At 47.2% G+C, this 25,270-nt stretch overlaps 2 protein-coding genes and 1 long non-coding RNA gene across 3 annotated transcripts; 2 read left to right on the forward strand and 1 right to left on the reverse strand.

Moving 5' to 3' along the window:
* LOC135376665 (uncharacterized) lies at positions 1-7,039 on the reverse strand. Its single transcript, XR_010417795.1, has 2 exons — positions 6,980-7,039; positions 1-141 (listed from the first exon to the last, which is right to left on the reverse strand). It is a non-coding gene; the product is annotated as an uncharacterized LOC135376665 (long non-coding RNA).
* A 15,444-nt stretch (positions 7,040-22,483) lies between these two features.
* LOC135394669 (uncharacterized) lies at positions 22,484-24,213 on the forward strand. Its single transcript, XM_064625527.1, has 3 exons — positions 22,484-23,029; positions 23,173-23,545; positions 23,627-24,213. Exons 1-3 carry the CDS (start codon positions 22,484-22,486, stop codon positions 24,211-24,213), a joined length of 1,506 nt encoding a protein of 501 aa, XP_064481597.1.
* Positions 24,214-24,412: 199 nt separating this feature from the next.
* LOC135394678 (uncharacterized) lies at positions 24,413-25,060 on the forward strand. The gene has a single exon (XM_064625539.1). It carries the CDS (start codon positions 24,413-24,415, stop codon positions 25,058-25,060), a length of 648 nt encoding a protein of 215 aa, XP_064481609.1.
* The last annotated feature ends 210 nt before the right edge of the window (positions 25,061-25,270 follow it).

Genomic DNA, 25,270 nt, shown 5'->3' on the forward strand with positions numbered 1-25,270 from the left:
TTGAAGAACGACAATGGCTGCATTTTTATTGCAATATCAATGTGAGTCACTAGCTGAACAGTATTATTCCTCTCCAGGTCCCCAGTGGTGTACTGCATGCCACGAGCCTTGTCAGGTTCTACGTAGTGTACGGGGTTGTCTCTGCATAGAAAACGATATTCAAGTCACTGCATATCAAGTAGAGTGGACAGATATATTTTTTAAGCTGGGATAGGAGCGTTGATAGCTGTTTGGCGAGCGGCTTTCGCAGCCGCACGGACGTCATGTGAGAAACAGCATGCAACTACTGGACGATGAATTACCTAAACTTCATTCGTTAACTTTGCAATTAGATGTTTTTGCGAAAATGCGGGACAACATAATTGGAGGCAGCCGTCACTTGAATCCACCATGTTTCCCAAAATTCATGGAATTAGCACGTACGCGCTTTGAGATAACCAGAACTATACAAAAATAATACAAACGGAATTACGCACTTCTCGAACGCAAAAAAAGAGGGAAAGGGTGTTCGAGTCGGAGGGCCACTTTTCTTGTACCGAATAATTTGATTGGAATAAGGCTGATTTGTTGGCCAGATAGACCGCTTTCCGGCACAGATAAGCCGAAGCGATGTCCTTTCTGCGCTCGAGAAGTGCGTAGGTCTGGTTTCGGATCATTTGCATACCAAAGATTCGCGATTTATATCTCAGTGTACGCGTTCATTTCAGAATGTTTGAAAGAGTGGGTGGATTGAAATAATGGTCCCCTCTAATTTAGCTATTTCGCACTTTTGCGACAACGTGTAGTTTTATGGAAAAACGTAAAAGATAATGATAAAAAGGTATTAGTAGCCCAGCAGTTACGTGCTCTATGCCACAGGTCGTCCGCCCTGCCGCGTAATTCGCCGGCAAAAATGGCATCACGATATACACATCTCACAACTCCTTTCGATAAAACCTGTAACAGACAAAAAACACACTGTATCAATAGCGTAACGTCCGATATACTCCCTCACGTGACAGATTTTCGAGAGAAATATGCCAGTGTGGTACCCTATTACTTCAGTGCACCGCCTGATGGGAATCACATTGAAAGCAGCGCAGAATAGCCCTCCTGTCGTGAAATACGTACGGAAGAGGGCCCTTTTGCGTAAAAGTTCAGAACGAGTCCGAGACTCAATCTCAATAGCCTTGGAAGTGTACCGAGCACGCGCTTGCTGCTCACGCGGGAACCACTGCGGAGGCTGTTAAGATTGACTCTGTGGCTATGGAACTGAATTGTCACGCAAACGGAGCCAGCTGCTGTTGTCGGAGACAGGATCCGTTGACAGCATCGCCGGGAATTTATCGACAATCCGTAACTTTGCGTAGGCGTAGTCATAAAGACTTTGACAAGGGGATTGCACTTTAGCGATTACTTGATGTTACGACTGAATCAGTGTCAAGTTATGTTCGGACGAGTCCGTGAAAGCTTTAAAGCAAGTTTCCCATGTTGGGTGCGTCCCTCCGGACGTCAGGTGTCAATTTCTGGCTGTTCCCGGAACATCGCTGGCGGCGATAAGACGCGTCGTCTCCGGTGACCATAAAATCAAACGTTGAATTATCTCGGTGTCTCGTATCTAGATCGAGCATTTTCTTTTTTACAATCCTCAAAACAAGGTGTGTTCGACGAGACAACCGGCATGGCGGTGATGCTAACGGGCGCTGTCCGCTGAGCTTGGCACGACTGTAATGTTGATGATGATTGGGAGTTTTTTTGGCGCAGCGACAACACGACTGTAATGTAGGGAGCGAAGGTTGCAGTGCGACGGGCTGGGCTGGTTGCGGTGTGGATTGATCGAAACGTTATGCGTGTGTCATGGTGGGTACTTGTGGGGTGCCCCCAGGATGGCTTTTGGGCGCATAACGAGAATGACGATGCCGAAGGAGCCCCCGAGGTGAGATGAAGCGGCACAACAGTTGGGGGTTGCTGCAGAAACAGGCCCAGGCTGTTTATCGACGCAATAAATTGCTGCAAAATTGTGCGGTCCAGATGGGCTGAAGTGGCTGGGAGATTCTGTGGGAGCCCTGCAGTCGCGCAGAAATGGTGCTACCTTGTACACTACACTACGTTGTACACGTCTACACTAAGTAAGACGTTGAAGCAGTTTTTCTTTGGAACCTGTGGTGTCCAGGCCACGACGAGCTAACGTATTTTGTAGCAGATTCGAAATGAAGCAAACAATAGTTTGGGCATCCAACTCGCTGCAATTGAATGCGGGCATCGTCCATGGCTAATACGGCGGACTGCAAACAGAGAACCAATGTGGCAGACGGGAGCGGCCAGCAAGGAGGCGAAAATGGCGGCGGAAGAACAATGGCGAGGCAAGTGTCATTCGGTTGCACCCGAGGGCAGGGATAGTTGCCGTGATGACAGGGGTGTCGACTTTGTCCGAGAGGTTGACCGATCCAAATGTGAATGGCATGGCAGGTGGGAGGCAAGACAGGACTGGTTAGGCATAGCGAGTTTGATGGACAATCATCGACATAGTCCAGCATGTGCCTTCAGCGTGGGCAAAAACAAGGAAACAAGCGCTACTAACGCAGTAACTAACGCGTCAACGATGCGCAACAGAATTCTCACTGGTCTCCACTGGGCACTGGACTCAGGTTCGGTTCTGCCATCTCGTGGTACAGCCACAAGGAGTTGCGAGCGACGGAGAATACTTCGCACTGTATGAGAACTGATGATCTCCCCGATATTTCCGACAAGCTGGTCCCGATCGATACAGTGAGGTACACTCTAAATCTTTTCACACCTTTAAAGGTGTAATAACGTGCATGGCGGACGCCTTTTTAGGTGTAATTTTGGTACCATCATAATGGAGCACGGTTTCGCACAAATGTTCTTTACTCGAGTGTTGTGTGTCCTTCAAAAATTCAGTCTTGCAACATCTAAACATTGTTCAACAGTATTGTAGACACTTGCGCGTGCTCGATTATCGATAGCGATGCATAAATGCATTAGCTCGTACCTACGATATCCGAGACATAATGAAAGCAAGATTTGCACTGACACTTGATCTTTAGTAATGCTTTCCAAATTTTGTAAAATTTTCTGATACGCCTATCGCCGTGAAACGTTGCATGCTGATGAACGATAGATAACAACAACACCTTTATTTTGAGATAGAGAGTGGGGAGGTTCATCGCCGGAGGCGATACTCTACCCCATTACTGGTGACGAAGTGGGGAATGAGATAATGAGCCCCTTCACAATAACGACCAAAGTCCGATGGTGTCCAGAAATGTCAAAAGGGATTTGAGTGCAGGTCGTTGCTGGGCTGGATTGGGCCAGGGACCAAGCAATTTCGATAGGGAGAAGTGGCGAGAGTCCAGCTGACTAAGGGAGTCAGAGAGTGTGGTTCGGGAAGGTTGGTAGTGGGGGCAATGACGAAGAATGTGCTCCAGATCCTCTAGAGCACCACAGTGGCAGCAGGTGGGAGAGTCAACATGTCTCAAGCGGTAACGCCACTGAGCTGTAAAGGCCACATCGAGTCGCATTCGGTGGATGAATGCAGCATCTTGACGAGAGGTGTTTCGTGGCTTGCGGAAAGCGAGCGTGGGATCAACTCTGCTCAACATAAATGGAGGGAGAATGTCGGTTTTCCATTTGCGGGAAGCCAGGGGTGGTCACCAGGCGTTGTAGAATGGAACGGCGGTGTCCTCTCAGCAGAACAATACTGGTCCGCTTCCGATACGAGAGTGCTGCTTCTGCGGCGCTGTCGGCCTGCTCATTCCCCACGCCACCACAATGGGCTGGAACACACTGGAGAACTAGCCTGTGGCCAGCTGCATAGACAGTGTGGTAAGCCATTAACACATATGTGACTAGGGGTGCGGATGGGCCTCGTATGCTGGAATTCTCAATGGCTTGATGTGCAGATTTTGAGTCTGTGAAGACTGCCCATTCTCGCGGGGTAAAATCAGCGATGTGTTGTAGATAGAAAAGGATCGCATAGAGTTCCGCAGCTGTTGAGGAGGATGGATGTAAAGACGTCGTACTTGCACTACGCTTGCAGACAGTATGACGAATGCTGAGGCGGACTGGTTGTTTCGGGATGCGCCATCTGTATATGCTGCTGTGAACGTAGAAAACTGGGCTCGGGGACATTAAGGAGGCACCTGATCTCTTCTTTCCAGAAGGTTCGGAAGGCTTACGAATGTCGGCGGTACCGGAAGAGATCAAGGGGCTTCCGGCGGTATAATGTCCTTAGCTATGAAGCCCGTGAGAGTCTGGCGTGTCCTCTGCGCTACGCGATAGAAGTCGCTTTCAGGGCGGTATCGAATTTTCCTCGGGAGCGGGTGACGGGGAATGTGAGCACGCAGACGTTGGAAGTGCCTAGCTGTTCCACGTTCACGTAGAACCTCAGCCGGGAGTTCCCCACTTCAGCCAGTACTTGCCGTGTTTCACCATCCTTGGAACTCCGAGGCAGCGACGAAGGCTTCCAGCAAACAGGGACCGAAGGGTATTTAATGATGTTATTGATATCCTGTGCAGGATAGCAAGGCTGTAAAGCACAGTCGCCCTCACCAACGCCGCGGGAACTGCGAGCAGGGAACGCTGATCACATCCCCATCCTGAGCCAGAAAGATGTTGAATTGCGGGGAGCCATCGCTGCACTTTAGTTTGAAAGTGTTTAATGTGCCGAGCCCAGCGCAAGTCCGAGTCTATTACCACGCCAAGGAAGCGATGGAAGCGTACCGGCTCAAGCTTCTTGGCACCAACCCAAAGAGAGGAATCGGTCATAGCTTCGCGCGTGAAAGGGAGCTCGACGCACTTTTCGGGTGAAAGGTCCACCCCAAGGTGCGTGAGGTACATATGTACAATATTTAACGCGAGCTGCAGGCGGCGCTGTATGGCTGGGCGTGATTTTCGTACTTTCCAAAGGGCGACGTCGTCTGCATCCACGGAAAACGACACTTTCGAGGATCACCACAGTGAGTGTCGGACTGAGAATACTTCGTTGGGGGACTCCTTGATGAACAGGATGCTGAGGGCTTTGGCCTTGGGATGTACGGACAGTGACAGTTCGGTTCGTAAGGAATTCTTGCAGCCAGACGAAGAGCCGACCGGATACCCCAACCGAGCGCAAAGCGTGCAGCACTCAAATGTGCGAGACGGGATCATATGCGCGCTTGATGTCGAGGAAAACCGATAGGACGATCCGCCGATGGGCACGAGCATGTTGGACTGTAGAGACTAGGTCGACACCTGGATCCACGGAGTTTCGGTGGCGACGAAATCCAGCCATTTGTTGAGGGGACGCACGTTGTTTTTCGAACCACCAGTCGAGGCGATGCAAAACCATTCTCTCCATCAGTTTTCCCATACAGGTTGTCAGGCTCACAGGGCGAAAAGAGAATAGGGCCTGGTTTCAAGATGGGAACAACCAATGCCTCCTTCAAGGTAGGTGGTAAGGATCCTTGTTGCCAAGACGTATTATACACATGAAGGATAGCTTGGAGTGACCCCCCGTCAACGTTTCGCAGTGCGGCAAATGTGATTTTATCGTGTCCCGGAGACGAGCCGGCGGTCCCAAGCTTCAACGCTGCCTTTAGCTCGATTAGTGTGAAGTCGGTCGCGGCCCATAACTTCCCTTGGACGGGGCCAGCCTTGGTCAAGTTCAGCCGTCAAACTGTGGGCAAAACTGCGGTGTAGCGGTGTCGTCGAGGCAGCGCCGGTGTCGTTAGTACCACTCAGAAGTCTCTGCCCTGTTTCTAACCTGTGTACGGATATTTAACACCAACTTCCATGGACATTCAACCTTCTGTTCTTCTTTCTTTCCCATTTTCTTTTTTCCTCCACCCTCTGCAACAGGAATTGGATTGGTTGTGACCAAATATCTCCAATGAACGATGACCTCCTACTCTTTTTCCACCCCTAAGCAGCGGCTATGATATCATTCCAAGAGCGCAAAAATGCAAATATCAGCAGCCATACACACGACAGTGAAATGTGGCCGACAATAATGCGCAATCCATCTATTGCCTCAGAATCCCTTTGTGAATTTTCTGTAAATGCTCCAACATAAACACTTCAGACAGGTCCCTGTGAAATCGGTTCATGATAAAGTGTCCCCAAGTAACGTCCCGCCCCGAGGGCAGGAAGACCACTCAGCAACACGCTACGACAGCTCCGCAGGAGAGAGTCCGCAGGAGAGAGGGTAATCTATAGAGACACCACGTAACGAAGTGTGTGTCCACTCATAAGGCAACAATTAGGGGGTCGTAGACCGGCATTGCTCTCCGCATCCGTGCACAGGGGAGACCACGCGCGCATCGGCCTGAGGTATCCCTCCCTTACCTGGGGAAAGGACAAATAAGGTAGCTCCATGGGAGACAGGCAGAAAGGGAAACTGGGGAACTCCGCGTACAGCTAAACGCGAGAGCTAAACTCCTAGACTGAGTCTAGCCCTGTCTACTTGTGTTTGTTCCTGTCCTTGCCATCATCTCAAGCTCAAAGGAACGATACCATCAACATCATTACACTGGCTTGCTTACCTTTTAAGGCTTCGTTCACCGGATAATATTGAATAGTTGTATGAGAACTCACGGCTCGTAATAGACTTTTGACCAGTATCCCTCACCATCTAGTAGTGACGCTGGTGACAGATGAGTAATGAATTGCAACAGCTTCACGCTGGGTACCCATTAGCAGAACTCAATGACTAAATAGATTAGTATTTCGTGTACAATTATGCGATGTGTACATCTGCACTACATTGAATGCGGCTATACATGAATAGGGGGAAATCAGTGCAGAGTTTAGCGACAGTCAGAACACAAAACTACCTGATTTGCATATGATAAGATCACATATACGCTGGGAAGCTGGTAGACATGCTCAATGACAACGAAGCCAACAAGGACGTGACGTAGCAACGCAACACGAGCTCACAGGCTCCGCTGCATGTGCATGGACGTCTTGACAGTCATTACCAACTTCCGTGTACACTCACCATTCTTGTCTTTTTTCTTTCCTTTCCCTTTTCCGCTTTTACCTTTCCCTGCAACAGGAATTGAGTTCGTTGTGACCAAATATCTCCAATTAACGACAACCTTCCACACGTTTTTCCACGTAAACGGAGGATATGATATCATTCCAGGAGCATACATAATGCAAATATCAGCAACTTCATTCAGACGATGGTGATATGTGGCCGACAAGAGTGTGTGATCCACCTATGTCATCGGTATCCCCTTCTGGATCTTCACAGCTTTTTCCAACGTTATTAATCCTTTTGTCGTACATTTTAATCCTTATACCATGACATTTAAACTATTTGCCATCCGCATTAATCCCCCTTTCATTATTTTTAATCCTCATTTCACATAATTTAATCAATTTCTCATGCAATTTAATCCAAGTGACTATGTGTGGGCTAAGCGACTTTTTTTTTAAATTTGGGACAATTCCCATGTGTACGGGTATTGCACATGGTTTTAATTAATAACGTGGGTTTCTGCACCATAATGGGATACTGTGGGACTGTCAACCTGGATTACGATATTGTGGGACTATTCCCATGTCTACGGATTTTACCCATGGTTTTCATTAAAAACGTGGGTTTCTGCACTGTAATGGGATACTGTGGCACTCCCAATCTGGATTTCGATATTGCGGGAGTATTTCTGTCAACGGATATTACTCATGCTCTTCATTAGGTATGCGGGTTTCTGCACTGTAATGGGATACCGTGGGACTGTCGATCTTTATTACTATATCCTGGGACTATAAGTAAGCCTACGGGTATTCCCCGTGCTTTCGGTTAAAGTTTTCGCACTGTAATGGGATACTGTGGGACCGTCAATCTGGATTACGTTATTGTGGGGCTATTTCCATGTCTATGGGTATAACCCATGGTTTTCAATCAAAATGCAGGTTTCTGCAGTATAACGGGATACTGTGGGATTTTCTATAAGGTTTAGGATATTGTGGGACTGTTGCCATGTGTGTGGGTATTACCCATGCTTTTAATTAAATATGTGGGGTTCTGCACTCTAATGGGATAGTGTGGTTCTGTCATTCTTGATTACGATGTTGTGGGGCTATTCGCACGTTTACGGGTTTTACCCATAGTTTCCATTAAAACAACAGGTTTCTTCACTATAATGGGATACTGCAGGACTGTCTATCTGGATTACTATATTGCGGGACTATTTCCATGTTTACGGGTATTACCCATGCTTTTCTTTCAAAATGCGGGTTTCTGCACCATAATGGGATACTGCGGGAATGTCTATCTGGATTACGATATTGCGGGGCTATTTCCGTGTCTGTGGGTATTACGCATGCTTCTCATTCAAAATGCTGGTTTCTGCAGTATAACGGTGTGCTGTGGGGCTGTCTATCTGGTTTAGGATGTTGCGGGACTATTCCCATGTGTGCGGGTTTTACCCATGATTTTTATTAAATATGCGGGTTTCTGCACTGTGATTGGATATTGTGATCCATATAGAGTCCCAGAGTGCAGAAGCCCTCGTTTTGAATGAAAAGCATGGGTAATACCCGTAGACATAGAAATAGTCCCACACTATTGTAATCCATATTGACAGACCCAGTGTATCATATTACAGCGCACAAATCAGCGTTTTAAATAAAATCACGGGAAATACCCGGAGACGTGGGAATAGCCCCACAATACAGTAATCAAGACTGACAGTCTCACAGCATCCCATTACAGTACAGATTCCCGCGTTTTTATGAAACCATGGGTAAAATACGTAGACATGGGAATAGTCCTACGATACCGTTATGCAGGTTGACAGTCCCAAAGTACCCCATTATAGAGCAGAAACGCGCATTTTGCATGAAAAGCACGGGTAATGCCCGTAGACATGAAAATAGTCCCGCAATATCGTAATTCAGATAGCCAGTTCCACATTATCCCATTACAGTGCTTAAACCCACGTTTTTAATGAAAACCATGAGTAAAACCCGTAGACGTGGGAATAGCCTCACAGTATCATCATCGAGACTGGCAGTCAAACAGTATCCCATTATGGTGTAGAAAACCGCATTATTAATTAAACGTATGCGCAATACCCGTAGACACGGGAATTGTACGAAAATACGGTAATCAATATTTACAGTCCCGCAGTTTCCCATTAGTGCAAAAACCCGTGTTTTTAATGAAAAGCACGGGGAATACCCATACACTTGCTTATAGTTCCAGGATATCGTAATCAAGATCAACGGTCCCACACTATCCCGTTAAAGTGCAGAAACCCGCATCTAATGAAACTCATGGGTAATACCCGTACACATGGGAATAGTCCCACATTATGGTAGTCGATATACACAGTCCCACAGTATCCCATTACAATGCAAAAGCCCACGTGTTTAGTAAAAGTACGAGTAATATCCGTAGACGTGGGAATAGCCCCGCAATATAGTAATCAAGGCTTACAGTCCCACAGTATTCCATCGCAGTGCAGAAACCCGCGTTTTTAACGAATGCGTTTTTAATGAAAACCATGGGTAAAACTCATAGACATGCTTATAGTTCCCAGGACATCATAATCAAGATAGACAGTCCCATAGGATCCCATTACAGTGCATAAACCAACATTTTAATGAATAGCATGGGTAGTACCAGCATACATGGAAATAGTACCACAATATTGTATTCCAGATACACAGTCGCATCCCGTTATACTGCTGAAACCCGCATTTTGAATGAAAAGCATGGGTAATACCCATAGACATCGAGATGGTCCCACAATATCGTAATCAAGATCGACAGTCCGGCAGTATCCCATTACGGTGCAGAATCCCGCATATTTAATACCCGTAGCCATGGAAATAGTCCCGCAATGTCGTAATCCAGGTAGACAGTCCCGCAGTATCCCATTACAGTGCAGAAACCCGCGTTTTTAATAGAAGCCATGGGTAAAACCCGTAGACGTGGGAATAGCCCCACAATATTGTAATCAAGACTGGCAGTCCCACAGCATTCCAGTACAGTTCAGAAACCCACGTTTTTAATGAAAACCATGGGTAAAATCCGTAGACATGGGAGTAGTGCCACAATACCGTTATACAGATTGACAGTCCCACAGTATCTCATTATGGCGCAGAAACCCGCATTATTGTAACAAGGACCGGGCAGGTTGGAACAGCTTGGGACAAAAGTTTACGGAACACCGGGGTGTCGCATTTCGCTGTTGGGACGACACACTAGAAGCGAAAAGGAGCAGACACACATACTGAAAGATTAACAGAATAGCCGGTCACCCGTTTCTTGTTCGATCTCTTCCTAATATCTAACAGGGGGCCGCTCCGATGAAGAAATGTGCCAGTGCCGTGTTCCGTAAACTTTTGTCCTAAGCTGTACGTACTGTTGACAGTTGCAGCGCAGTTATTAGTAATGAAAAAGATGTGCAATACCCGTAGACATGGGAATTGTCCCAAAATAGATGGGAACTGTCCTAAAAAAGTCACGCAGCCCGCACATAATCACTTGAATTAAATCGCATGAGATATGGATTAAATGATGTGAAATGAGGATTCAAAATAATGAAAGGAATATTAATTCGGATGGCAAATGGATAAAATATCATGATATAAGGATTAAAATGTACGACAAGAGAGAGGATTAATAACGGCGGAAAAAGCTGCAGAAACGCTGCAACGTAAACACCCCAGAGAAGTTCCCCGTGAAGGCGGCCCATGATGCAGCGTCGGCGAACTAACGTCCCGCTCCGCCGGCAGGCAGGCCGTTCAACAATACGCTACGGCATGAGGAGGAGGATCCATAGAGCAGCGTTTCCCAAACTTTTGGCGGTGACGGACCCCCGGAAGCGATGAGAACCAATTCACGGACCCCCCCCCCACACACACACACACAAATGTACCGGGATACACGCTGTGCACACTGCCTTGCAGACCTCGTTTAATATGTGCGACAGGGTATAACCAGGAACGAAATTACATTTGTGCAAGCATCAACATGGTCAAGTAGACAGAAGCGAAGTTGACTTCTAACGCCGCGTTCAGTGCGAGGTATCATCGGTAGAGCCACCATCGCTGCAAGAGGTCCGCAGACTGCCAAATATAAAATGCGCTAAACACAGGAACACTCTCAGTCAGTTCGAACTGGAAGCAAAACGATATGATGCACTGTATTTCCCATGCTAGCCAGTACATAACCAGCAACCTCGTCAGCTACTGCGTGCTTTCGATACAGCTTCAGAAACGATTCCGGACTGGTTTCTTCTTCTTGTTTGTATGTGTATCACGCGGACGAACGTGCATTGCAGGACTTTTCTATCAGAAATTAGAAGCTAGCCGTTGAAGCATGCTTGTAGGAATTTTGGAAGTTCTAGGTGTTTGGAAATTTGGGCAGCATGTACGAGCGCGTGTTTGTGGGGACGAAAATCCTCACTGAAACGCAGTGTTGTACGTATCGCCGTTACAAGTAACGCCGTTACAGTAATCGATACTTTTTCGGTATCGGAGTGCGTATCGCGATACTTTCTTAAGTCGGTATCGGAAAAGTATTTCCGTTACAAATTTATGGTAACGCGATCTCTGTATCGTTACCGATACCGATACTTTTTAGTTCCCCGCCCTTTCTGCACCGACCATATTTCTCACTCTTATTCATTGTCAATGGTCCGCCTAGCCCTCGACAAGAAGCTTGTGGACACGCCTACGTGCTCCGTCACCGGAATTATGGAATTATACCAAACACGTGTCCACCGTTTTTCTTTGAAACCGAAGGAAACGAAACCACGCTGTGTTCAACAAAAGAGTTGAGGTCAACGATCAGATGTCAAGACTTTGACAGTGCGCTCTGGATTCCACTGCTAAGCTGCCGTGTCACACTGAGTCACGCTCACATATGCTGTGGCATTGTTAACTTCGGATAGGATTCCTTGGTCATTGGACTCTATGGCATGTATGGGCCTGACACTAACGTAATTGTCACACTGGCCTCTATCAGCCGCCGTAGAGACCACGGCTTGCAAGGATGGCAGAAGACGATTTGAAGAACCAGCTATTGATAAAAGTCAAGCATAACGTTTCCGAGCTGCATATGAAATATGCTGTCTTTTCACTGCAAAACTGTTCACGTAAGCGATATATTTCTATGTTGCGTCATCTCCGTATTTCAAACAAAAGTATCGCCCAAAGTATCGCGTTACTTTTTTTAGTATCGGTAGCGGTACTCCGTTACTTTAAAAAAGAAGTATCGATATCGGTATTTCGATACCTTTTACTCAAGTAACGAGTATCGGTATCGCGATAGCATATTTCGGTAACGGGTACAACACTGCTGAAACGTGAGAGACGGTCGCGGACCCCCATGGACACTCTCGCGGACCCCCAGGGGTCCGCGGACCACACTTTGGGAACCACTGCCATAGAGGAGACCACATGCGCTTCTGCCTGTGCGTCGCTCCTTTACTCGGGGTAAGGACAAATAAGGTAGCTCATGAGCGATAGGACAGAGAGGGTAGGGGCCGGGTCCCATTGCTTTATGCGAGCAGCAGCAGCAAAGCGGCAACGGTGCGGCAGCAGCAACACGGCAACATGGCAGCAGAGCAGCTCTCTGCTGCCGCTGGTCTGCTGCTGGAGGCGTCCCATTGCTTCGTTTTGAATTACCGGCAGCAGCGGCTTAGGAAACACAAAACGTGTTGGCAACTGTGTCGTTGTTTACATTTCGCACATTCCGAAGGCGTACGCAGGTGCTAAGCCTTTTAGTGCACACACCCAGGAACGCAATCCTAGGTGAAAGGCGTTTGTGGGAGAGGTATATTGTGGATTTGGAGCTCATAAGTGAACTTTGAGATGAGTGTGGTGGTGGTCTGAGTCTCGTATTACCTGACTGACTCTTCGCTGATGTGTAGTCAGTGTCATCACATTCAACGTAGGTTCGTCCTACTGCTGTGCAGAACAGTCCTTGCTGTGTTGTGTGGAGATTCTTCTACGCGATTTTGTCGTATAAATATTGCCTCGTTACTATAGTATTCGATATTTTGATTTACGGTGACTGTCAAATGCGTACGTTGCTCTTAGTGAAATAAAATTGTCTAACGAAAGCAAAGGCCCCTTCTGCTAGTACTCACTGCTTTCTGCCTGTTTTCACAAGGAATAGGTTCATTATCTATCTCTATCGAACCGTCTGAACGAACGTCTGAACGTTGTCTATCTCCATCTAACCCCTTTCAAGGGTCAGTTTCATTTACAACCACCTAGCAAGGTCTTCGAATACCGACCACAAGAAATTTGTTCGGTTTGGTTTTCACACGGCATGGACGTGAAAGTGCTTGTACGTATAAGGTCACGGGTTTTGAAGTACTTTCCAGAAAACAAGCGAACATGTAGCTACAACTGGTACACAACATATGTATCACGTAGGTTCGGTCGAACACTTTATTGAACTTTATGAACCAAATTATGTCCTGAAAGCGCACTTCACGCAGCCCCGATGATTGAACACTCGCTCCAAAGTACTGGCAATCACAAGCGTATCCAGGTCTTCGGAATCAAATCACAGAACAACCAGAAACAAACCTTCTGCCGTCACTCACCGCCCTGCTAACCCTAAACACCGTCGAACGAAAACAATACCAACCAGCCTCCTGATTGGCTTTCGAGACCGGCTGCTCAGGCTGCAGAACAACAGGGCAGCACAGCAACCAAAAATTCGGATACGAGAGCAGCAGGGAATTTCTGCAGCTCGGCAGCGCTGCTGCTCTCGCCCAGTGCTATGAGACCGCTCGTGTCGCTGCAGCTCTGCTGCTCCGCTGCTGTTGCTCTGCTGCTGCTCTCAAATCGAGGGTATGGGACCCCGCCTTAACTGTGGATCAGCGCGTACATTTGACCAACCAACCAAACCGGACGGCATGACATGTTGTGTTTGACATCACCGGATCCTTGCCAGACTGAAAGATATTCCGCATTTATATTCCCACTCGTATCATCTCGTTTTATGGAAAGAGATCCGGCTTTGCAGAACTAATGTGTCTCACAACGACGACCTGACACCAAATAAGTATATGAATAAGAATAATAGGTGTAGTGGGAGGCAGGACTGCCTGAAGGATTTAAATAAATGTATAGGAAAGAGGCAGAAGTATAAAGAATTAGTCCCCGTGCCAAACGAGGTATAACAGGGACTGAATTCTGGAAGAAATAAAATAATGACAGAAGAGAGAATGGGGGAGTGAGTATATGAAGGAAGAGGAGGGGGCTAACGAAACCACAGCCGGAGGAAACATCCATAATAATAATTTCGCGTCCATTACAGGTGGGAGGGATGGTGTGATGCGGAAAGAGCTCTTCCGTGACCAGCCTTGAGATGACACAATATCAAATCCGATAACGTCTTCTGCCGTCTGTGTGTCCTTCCTTCTTTTTTAAATGCAATAACATTTGTTTTACACACTTTTGAAGTGTCTGTGAAGCCGCGTCGCATCAGTTTCCATGCAGTCTGACACGGTAAGGGGCTTTCTTCACTCTCGCGGAGCGCACTTTCCGCAGGCTCTACGGCTGTGTTTAAAGGGGCGGTCGCGTCCGTCCTAGTTGATTACCAAAGTATAGTGTCATTTTATTGCTCCTGGAGCACCGCATGTGTAAAATTGTACAAAAATAAGGAAGAAGACGACGAAGGACTCATAGCACGGGGCCGCGTGCTTTGTTTTGTTCGGGTTTTATTTTTATTATTCTCGCATTCATCTTTAAAGGGTCTCTGACCAGAACCTGGTCAATGTCTTTGTTTGTATGGATAACGAACCTACATGGTGCCTCCAAGTTACAACTGAAACGTTTCGTCTCTGCGGAGCCGCCAACTATTCCAAACAAGAAGCCGAAAAGCGGTTTCGATTTCTGCCCTCAACTCGTGCGATCAGCGCAAAACTCTAGCTATTATGCAGTGGTTTTCTCATGTGTATGACGTCAAACGCCCGCGATGTTTATTGGTGGAAAGTCCACACCGGAAGTTCGGGTGGTTTCCGCAACTTCCGTATTGCTGGGTGCTTTTTCAATATGGACGCGGAAGCACAGCGGAGTCGACAAGTCAGCTTTTCAGCTACCTTTCAGCAGCTGAGAGGCACCTGCTACGTGCAGCAGAGTTTGGAGGCCTTGCTTTTGAAATGTTGAGCCGCGAATCGACTTCAGCATGAAGAGGAAGTTCCAACGACAGACTGTTAGATGAGCTTTCAGCATCCATCACGATGAAGCACATGAACAGTTTGTGTAAATTTCATGTTTGACGGCGCCGTGTAAAGGGGCCGGAGTGGTTCATTGCATAATAATGCCGAAAGAAGTCGAGTGCTTATGTTGCAAGGAGCTGCTCTTAAAGTAGCATATTTAGAACTTCGAGGGCAGCACGAACCTAGCGCTCATATTCACAAGTAAGAAGCGTACGTGTCTCGTGCACAATCATGCTGGTTGGTTTCAATACAAAATAGTTTTTCTGAACTTTTCGTTATTGTTCGTCACTTATTCAGAAAGAGTGCAGCTGAATTAATACTCGGCGTCCTACTAGCTTTAGCTTTGTTCAAAGCTTGCGTGTCTCATACAGGAAATAGATACGTACACTACATACCAACAGTTCGCGAGATGGATGTTGCACAGACTCGAAAAAAACAAGAGAATCGTTATACCAGTCTGCGCGGTGAACAGGATACGCAAAGCCTTTCCCATAGTAACTACTACATGCTTTAAATACCCAAGATACTAGGTGGAAGTACCCCCTACAGGGGGTGCCCTTGCAATTTCAGCTGTAAACACATGTTGGTAATGATACAACTATAATAATGACCCCCCTCCCCCCGAACTTTTTTCAACACTCCTGCATGCTTGGGATTCTGGATAAACTACTGTGCTGACCCCTGACACAAAGCACCATCTCATCAGCCTGCTCCGCCTGGTATGAATTACATTGGGCTCTCAATTCCACCACAGACACAAATCCAATCCTGTTCTGACGCATCCTTTTGTCCACCCATTCAGTCAATATGTCGTAAGTGTTGTTCGAACTCTGTCTGATAGCACCCAAATAGTATTGTTTAAGCACCTCAAGTATTTTAATGATCGTTATGTGGAAGTAAATCAGACTGTTATGCAGGTTACCCTGTGTGTGGCCTCGGTTCCTGCTCTCAGTCCTCCAGAAGTGCTCACTACACAAGTTGACTATTGAAAACCTCAATCTTCCATGCATGATGTAAAACCTCCAGTTCACTTGCTTCCTAGCCATTTTTTCATTCTCAATTTTCCGTTTGTGTGCAAAGTGCACACCCAGTTCGAGTAGGATGTGGACCTTGAGGAACCAAGCTTTGTATCTTGGGCTGCTCTAATACTCAAATAGGCATGTTTTAGTCGAAGATGATGTAACGTGAAACGTGGTTCATATAGTTTATTGTGGCACTCAGATAATATCTTCATAATATGTCAGCAGAGATTGCTCCAAAATAGCATATGTGATGCAACATTATACATTATTGGGCTTCTGGGAAAAATCATGATTCACCTGATACAGACGGCAGCCTTTGTAACGGTGTCCGACACATTTTTAGCAGCCACTGTTTTAAAATATGCATTAAAAATGCTCCAACTATGAAAGTATCACGAAGTTCTTCATTTCATTTGTTTACTTAAAGACCCTTGTGAAGGGATTTACATAAATGTGGGAGGTTTTTTTATCCAAAAAAGACAAATACCAAAATGATGCAAACAAAATTCGTTCACTCACCACAAAGAAATTCATTCGATCTGAAAACGATCATAGCACTTGGAAATAAATGACGATACATTTTGTTCTGATGCTATGTGGGCAGAAACGTCATTCCAGCTTGACACCATCAGGCTGGTGCGGAGAGTAGAGGAATTTTTTTGTTTGTGTAGGTGGAGCAAGTACTTTGTGCGAGTCATCAAGTCTTGGAAGTAACTTGTGAGGGGATTGACAGTAAGTGGGGTGGGGAGGAGTGTGACTGTAATATAACTTATGAAAGAACGCCAGGCCTGATACCTTTCATCTGGTAATCAAAGGAGTAAGAAAGAGTTTGGCTTTAATGGCTGAAACGCTGGAAAAAGGATGATAATCACGAGCAACAAACCATGTGGTTCTGTACAAATTCTACTTTGTCGATTAAGAGATGTTGGGATGGGTTCCAGATTGCAGAGGCATATTCCACTTCTTTTGAACATGGCAGTTGATGTTCTGAGACTGGAACACATAGAAAAGGCAAGTACATACAAAGCATCAAGTGCCTAAGAAATGAATGATGAAAGAAGGCAGTCACTGGAAAGGTTAGCCAGTAGTAGGACTTGAACCCACATCTTCTGTATTACCGATCCAGGGCCCTTACCAATTGAGCTAAGCTAACACACCTCTCCAGTGACTTCCAAGGGTGCAGATGTACCCTAGGAATAGGTTTATGGGCAGGAGAACATTAGTCACTGCTATTATACAGGCATAGCTATCTGTCCAGTATGATCACAGCAGAGCACATTTACAGGAACTCACAGGCACAAAACTTGCATAATAAATATGTAATGACCTCAAACAGCTATTATATATAATAACTGGGACATGGAACTCCAATAGCAGATAGTCTGGCAGTACAACACAGGTAATCTTGCCATCACTATATTTTTCCCAAAATGCTGAAAATAAATCGATAGAATTACTGCAGTGAACTGCTCAATTTTTCACCTCAGATATATTTTTAGCACTCTATCTTTCATGTTTCAAAATATACATGCATCGAACCTGCAGAAGCTTGTGTGTGTAAGTAGAGTCACACATCTCATGTGCAACAGGCAGGTCTAAGTTGTATTGAGATATGTCAATTCCTTACGCGTGCTCACCACCTGTAGATTCCTTTAAAGGGAACAAAAACTTTTGGTTAGTAACAACTTCACGCTATATACCACATTTATAAAAGAAATTGGTCCCGTACCTGACGGACAACTGTCATGACCATTGCCAGATGTCTTCCTCTCCTGTTCCTTCCACTTCCATGAAGTCATCACCCTAACATTGTTGAAAAAAGCCATATAAATGCGATAACTGAGATATTACCACTACGAGCATACAGCAAATCACAACCACATAAATAAAATACACAACTGCACCGAGCTGTCCACATTTTCACACACACACAAAAATACATAACAGAGTGGACTGTCTCTTATAACACTTCAACAAGTTAGTGTAACTCTGTTTTGAAACTGGACACAGGAAGGCCATTTCCAATCAGCTGAAAAAAATTGTTCGGAAGAGGAACAGTTTCTGCTGATTTCTGTAGTTGGTCCGTAGCAGTGGAACCTTGTAAGGTGGTACAGTGATAGATTTCATACCGTAATGGCAAGTGTTTAGTATGGCGCTAAAAGATCCCGAATTTGCAAGGCAATTTTGTGTAAATGTCTGATCTCCAAGTGAACGCTTTGTCTACTGTATTTTGCATGTCTTGAAGGAGCTGAGGGGCTGGATGGATGGATTGTAGTGGCACCCCTGCTGGGCCTCTTTGCAACGAGGGTCCAGCACATTGCACCTGTAGACAACCTGTAGACATGGTTGTCGTATACCAGGCATTCTTTCTTTCTTTTTTTTGTGCACTGCAATTTTATCGTAGTTGCCCTCTGTGGTGTTTCCCCAGATTAGACAACAATAGTACAGCTTGGGGTAAACTAAGGATTTCAACTGCATTGGTTTAGAATCCAGAACCCTTCTTTAATATGTGCAGTATGCTGCATATTATTTGGAAAACAAATAGAAGAAAACTTGTACCTGATCCCTGCCTTGTATTTCCAACATTTGGTTCCACACCTTGTCCAAGGAAGTCATGAACTACATTGGTGCACACTGCTGTGACAATTATAATGTTACATCTAGATGCGGAATACACAGCTTCATTTTACGTACTGTGAATGTTGCTTACTGCACTGGCATGGCTGCATTCAACAACACTCGGAATTGTACAGTAATCTTTTGATTTAGTGCGTAAACTTCAATTTTCTTGAATCCGTATTTTTCTTTGTTGCGTAAATGGTCTCCTAACATCTGCATGCCACACCGTAATTCTCACAAGGCGAGTAATCACTGCATAAATTATACAGAAGACACTAACCTCGTCACGTCCAGATGCAACAGTCTTCGAAGATAGATTCAAGGAAAGCACTGCGGACTGCTGTAGGCGGAGGTTCTTTGTACTCAACTGAGGGGTCCGTCTCATAGTCTGCATTCTTCAAATACGATTGGCAAAATCCGCCGCGGTATTATCCTGCCGCTGCGGTTGAACGCGCAGTATCGTACGGAACTGAATGCCCGCCGAGAAATCTCGCTTCGACGACACAACCGAGGCACGTCAAATGAAGTAAGGGCTGTACCTCGATAAATTGGTCGTTGTTCCAAAAGATATAAATAAAGAAAACTTGGAAATACGCACACTACGCTAACGCAGTGAGATAGCGCGCTGGATCCCGAAAGTCGTCGTAGCTCGTAGCTCCTCTTTCCACGGAAGTCGCTAATTGGATTATCGCAGTTATAAAACAGGTAGTAGATTTCGAAGTATATACATACTTTTTATTTCCAGACATTGTGACAACAGTATATCGGCGTAAAAATGTTGGTTCTTGCTGAAAGTTGTTGTTGTAGTGCTCGATCACGTGACGGCATTCTGCGCGCTGATTGCATGGGCGATTGACGTCATCCCAGTGGGATGACCAGATGAGTTTTCTATATATGCGTACGTTTTCTTGGTTTGACGCTAGGTGTGCCAGCGTCGGCGTGAACCGCGATGTTCAAAATTCGAGTTCACGAAAACTACGAGGTGTTGAGGCATGCATTTTCGTATGTGAAGTTGCTTTTGTGTATTCTATCGGTAGCCACTGCGGAAAAGGCTCTCCAGCTTCTGGTCAGAGACCCTTTAAGGTGTGAAGACGTGGCATTAAAATCAAGGGTTCTTGGTACCTGTCTGGTCTCACCTCCGCATCTCGATGGGCTTCGGTGGGCATAATTGACAACCTTCCTACATCGTAACGAACTGTCAAACGAAACATTTGGTCCCGAAACCCCGGGACAGAAGGAACGCCGAAGTTATCCTGCGTTACAGATTCGAACGTTTTTATCATGCCTAGAGACGTCGTGGATAGGCTTAAGGCCAAACGTGGTGCACGAAGGGCACAAGCTACCAGAATTATCAACGATGCCACTGCTGCTATGGGAGATGCGAACTGTACCGTGGAAACCGTCAACGTTCTCCTGGGAAAATTAGTGCACTGCAGTAAGGAACTTGGTTGTCTGGATGGAGAAGTTGAAGAGGTAACCACGGCAGAGAACTTTGAAGCGGAGTACGAATCGGTGCTGCGATACGAAGAGAAGGTAACCGAGGCTATGGCAAATTTGCACCTAAAATTAGGGCGACTTCAAGCGACAGCATGTACGTCTCGCGCGTCAGCTCCATCCACAACGTCTGGTCAACAGTCCGGCGTTCAGCTACAACGACTTCAGCTGATGAAATTCTCTGGGAACCTCCCAAAATGGCAACCATTCTGGGAGCAGTACAAGGCCAACGTTCACGACAACGAACCCCTCAGCAAGTCAGACAAGTTTCATTATCTACGCTCGCTTCTGTTAGGAACTGCGTCTGTTTCCATTGCATGGTTACAAGCAACGGAGGCTACTTACGACGATGCCGTTGCTATTCTTACCCAACGATTCGGTGACAGAGGAGAGCTGGAGAAAGGATACATGGAGAAACTACGGAATCTCCCTTCAGTGAAGTCGTCAGCAGGTACTGTCGGTCTACGTAAGCTGTACGACCACGTTCAAAGAAATATCTGCGGCCTACGGTCCCTGGGTACGTCACCGGCGACATATTCAGCGATGATGACTCAAATCCTGCTGTCCTCCATTCCGCGTGACATCGTCCTCGAGTACCACAGATCCAGCTCTCGGAACTCTGCGAATGGAATTGGAACGTCGACCCTAGTCACACCAGACCCGAACGTTAACCCTGGTGCCGAGACGACCCCTGTTGCTGGAAGCTCTGGGTCAGAAGAACTTAACAAAGTATTGGAATTCCTCAAGACGGAGGTCGAAAGCAGAGAGAAGAGCGGGATTTTCGACAACGCTACACGAAACTACGGCACTCCACATAGTACCGCTAAAGCTCAAGCCGTCAACGCTGCTGCCTTTGCCCTACTTAGCCGGACAGCGGCTGCTCAAGCCTGCCTCTTCTGCAACAGCAAACAACATCGTACTGAAACGTGCAACGCGGTTATTTCTATGGAAGACAAGAAGAAGGTACTGGCCAAGCAGCGACACTGTTTCCGGTGCACAAGACGGTCGCACACTTCGAGAGAATCCCGCTTCAAAGGAAAATGCCCAAAGTGCTCAGGACGATATGTAGAATCAATGTGCGACCCTAACTGTGCCTCCAGAAAGGAAGGTAACCTGCAGGAAACGCCTGCCACGGCTACAGAAGACGCACCAGGTCTTGTGACCCATACGTCGTCGTCGAGCGCTGTCCTTCTGCAGGCGTTCAGAGCATGGCCCACATCAGGAACGAAGTGCGAGTATATCAGGGGAATATTCGACAGTGGGAGTTCCCGTACCTTCATTCGTGAAGATTTAGCGCAAATGCTGCACTTGAAGAAGGTAGCAAAAGTTGTGATCAGGATCAACACGTTTTCATCGACAGCACAGTCCCGGCCTACTGAGAGAACCGTGGTGGAACTGACCGTGAGGAGTCAGTACGGACATCACGATGTCACACTAAACGCCATCGTTATGCAGGAGCTCTGCAGAGACATTATGGAATCGGCCGTTGACGACGAACATGTGCTGGAGCTTCAGGACCGCGGCGAACAAGTAGCCGACATGGTTGCGTTTCCTTGACTGCGACAAGTGAGCGGGATCAGCCTGCTCATAGGCTGCGATCAAGTTTGGAAGCTCATTTCCGGAGACGTCCGTCGTTGCGGGCGACACCAACAGCTCGCCGCCATGAAGTCTATATTTGGGTGGACCTTTCAAGGGCCGAGCACCGTAAAAGACTTGCAAGCACGACAAGTCAACAGCCTCATCTCTGTGCTCAAAACTAGTGTGAGCGACATCACTATAGAGGATGAGGTGATCAGAAGAATGTGGGAAGTGGAAGGCACTGGAATCTGCGAAAAGATCGCGCCCGTTCCTACAGAAGACAATGTAATGGCGGAGTTCCGTCGGACTGTTAAAATGAGAAACGGGCGGTACGAGGTACGCCTTCCGTGGAAGGACCTGGACGTCCCACTTCACGATAACAAAGCAGTAGCTACAAGCAGACTTTCTAGGCTGGTGAACCGACTCGTCGGCAATAGACAGCTGCTACATGAATATGACAGGAACATCCGCGAGTATCTGGTCCAGGGGCACGCTGAAGCTGTTCCAGCAGTCGATCCTAAGACGGGTTATCGAACCTACTACATGCCTCATCGTTAAGTTCTTAGGCCAGGCTCTACTTCAACGAAAATGCGCATCGTGTTCGACGCGTCATCGCACTCCGACAAAGACACGTCCTTGAACGACCACCTTGAGAATGGCCCAAAAGTACAACCGGATCTGCTGGACATTCTACTGCGTTTTAGGACACATCCGATCGGAATTGCAGCGGATATTGAAAAAGCATTTCTTCAAATCAGCGTTCACGAAGAAGACAGAGATGCACTCCGTTTTTTATGGTTTGAAGAAGTGCCATCACGAATGGACAGTCAAGGTGCCAGAATGGTTGAATGGCGCATGACATATGTGCCGTTCGGAACGACGGCCAGTCCCTTTTTACTGACAGCTACGCTTCACCATCACTTTATGACTATAGATGGGGAACTAAGAAGTGCCGCGAACACACTTTCGACATCGTTCTATGTCGACGACTTGTTAACGGGCGCTGCTACCTTTGAGTCTGCGTTGGAGCTCTATGAAGACTCAAACGTCATCATGGACCGAGCTACCATGTGCCTACGGAAGTGGTCATCCAACTCTTGTGGCTTCAAGAAATATTCTCTACGGATAAACGAGGTGCAGCGAACCAAAACGATCGCCTCACTACAAAGGTGCTAGGCATCATATGGAATACGAAAGACGACCAGCTCGCCTGCAGCTTCGATGGAATAATTAGTTCCTCGGCACATTCACCTGGATCTAAACGTAACGTCCTGCAGACATCGGCTAGAATCTACAATCCTCTTGGCCTCCTGAACCCGTTTACTGTTCGGGCAAAGATGCTGTTTCAGTCACTATGGGTTGAACAGATCGGTTGGGACGAGGAGATGCCACCCGACAAACAGCGACTCTGGCAAGATTGGTGTGAAGAGGTTTCCGAGCTGAGCAACGTCACTGTAGACCGTTGTTTACGCCCGTGTGGCGCCGAGGACCTGCAAGTCCATATCTTCTTCGACGGCAGCCCGAAGTGCTATGGTGCCGTGGCATACTTGCGGGCTGAAAAGAGCGGATCCGTGACGTTCACGCTCATCTTCTCGAAGTCCCGTGTGGCTCCTATCAAGCAGATGACACTGCCGCGTTTAGAACTTATGGGTGCGTTAATTGGGTCCAGGATGCTAAGCTACCTAAAGCGGATCTGATCTGGTCTTGCATTTGAATACTACTTGTGGACAGACTCGACGATCGTCCTGTGGTGGTTCCGGAAGCCCCCTAGCGAATGTAAGCAATTCGTCAGCAGTCGTGTTCAAGGAGTTCAGCAGAATACGGACACAAAACGGTGGAAGCATTGCCCAGGAGCGACTAACCCTGAAGACTGTCTCACCAGAGGGATACCAGCACGAACACTTTCAGAAAAGTCCACATGGTGGTGCGGACAACATTGGCTAATCAACGATCCTACGACCTGGCCAGCGAACGATATTGAATGGGACATGAAGGCAGACGAAGAACGAAGCTTGAAAGCAACAGTCTTGCAGATTTCATCAAGCCCATCACCCCTTCTTAACGTCGAGAGTTTCAGTACTTGTAGGCGGCTGCTAAGAGTCACGGCATGGGTTCTCCGGTTTGTCGGTAACACACGAAGGTCAACGAGTCTGAGCTACTCCTGGCTGACCGCCGAAGAGCTACGAAGAGCCCAGCTCTACTGGGAGAAGCAGGCACGAAGTGAGAGTTACGCAGAGGAGCAATCCCGGCTGAAAGAGCGACGGCCGGTCTCACTTCAATCAAAAATCGCCTCACTGCGACCCTACCTCGACGATTAAGACGTCATACGTACGCCTAAAGACTAGGCTTCAGTTTGGGCCTGAAGCATACACTGTGAAGTGTCCAGTACTACTACCCCGTGAACATCACTTCACGCAGTTGGTTGGAGATTCAGCCCATACGCGGACACTACATGGTGGGCTGCAAGCCACGTTCAATGAAATACGGGAAAAGTGGTGGGTTCCGCAAGGCCGTCGGATGGCAAAAAAGGTCATTTTCAAATACCGTGTCTGTGCCCGCTTCCGTCTGAAGGCTGCCTCTGCACCGACCGCTCCGCTACCCGGTGACCGAGTCACGCCCAGTGCACCCTTTGAAACTGTGGGAGTGGACTTCGCCGGACCATTGATGGTGCGGGATGGCAGAGAACTTGTAAAGGCGTATATCGCGTTGTTCATGTGCGCGGTAACGCGGGCAGTGCATTTTGAATTGGTCTCCGACCTCACCGCCAGATCGTTTCTCATGGCATTCCGGCGATTTGCAACGCGTAGAGGACTGCCAAAGACTGTGTACTCGGATAACGCGCTGACCTTCAAAAAAGAGTCGAGGGATATTGAAGAGCTACACAAGAACATCTCACGTCGTGACGTACAAGATTTCGTCGCCGTCGACCGTGTCAAATGGAAATTTATAGTTGAGAAAGCAGCATGGTGGGGCGGCTGGTGGGAACGTCTCGTACGCACAATAAAGGATTCTCTACGAAGAGTTCTAGGAAGACAGTTCTTGACGGTCGAGGAACTGATGATCGTACTCCACGATGCTGAAGCCTGTATAAATTCGCGTCCATTGACTTACTTGCACGCATTACCGGATGAACCGGCGGCACTGACACCGGCCCACCGTGACTAATAGGACGACAGCTGACGGCAGTACCAAGCAGCCAGCATAAAGGACCGCCAACATCAACGCCAGCAGACCTGACTCGCCGCTGGCAGCACCGGCAAAGAATCGCAGACCATTTCTGGAAGAGATGGCGGACCGAGTACTTACTCCAGTTAAGGTCAGCTCATATGTCCAGTCCCACTGCGTACCACGCTTTGAAGCCGGGGGACTTGGTCC

The sequence above is a fragment of the Ornithodoros turicata genome, chromosome 1 (assembly GCF_037126465.1).
Source record: "Ornithodoros turicata isolate Travis chromosome 1, ASM3712646v1, whole genome shotgun sequence".
In the NCBI taxonomy this organism is placed as follows: domain Eukaryota; kingdom Metazoa; phylum Arthropoda; class Arachnida; order Ixodida; family Argasidae; genus Ornithodoros; species Ornithodoros turicata.

What these genes read in the sequence shown, in the direction of transcription:
- LOC135394669 (XM_064625527.1), top strand. Translation starts at nt 22,484, where the DNA reads ATGCGCATCGTGTTCGACGCGTCATCGCACTCCGACAAAGACACGTCC. An exon ending in ATTCTCTACGGATAAACGAG is followed by an intron (nt 23,030 to 23,172) that starts GTGCAGCGAACC and finishes AACGTCCTGCAG; the next exon opens with ACATCGGCTAGAATCTACAA. An exon ending in GCCGCGTTTAGAACTTATGG is followed by an intron (nt 23,546 to 23,626) that starts GTGCGTTAATTG and finishes ACTTGTGGACAG; the next exon opens with ACTCGACGATCGTCCTGTGG.
- LOC135394678 (XM_064625539.1), top strand. Translation starts at nt 24,413, where the DNA reads ATGGCAAAAAAGGTCATTTTCAAATACCGTGTCTGTGCCCGCTTCCGT.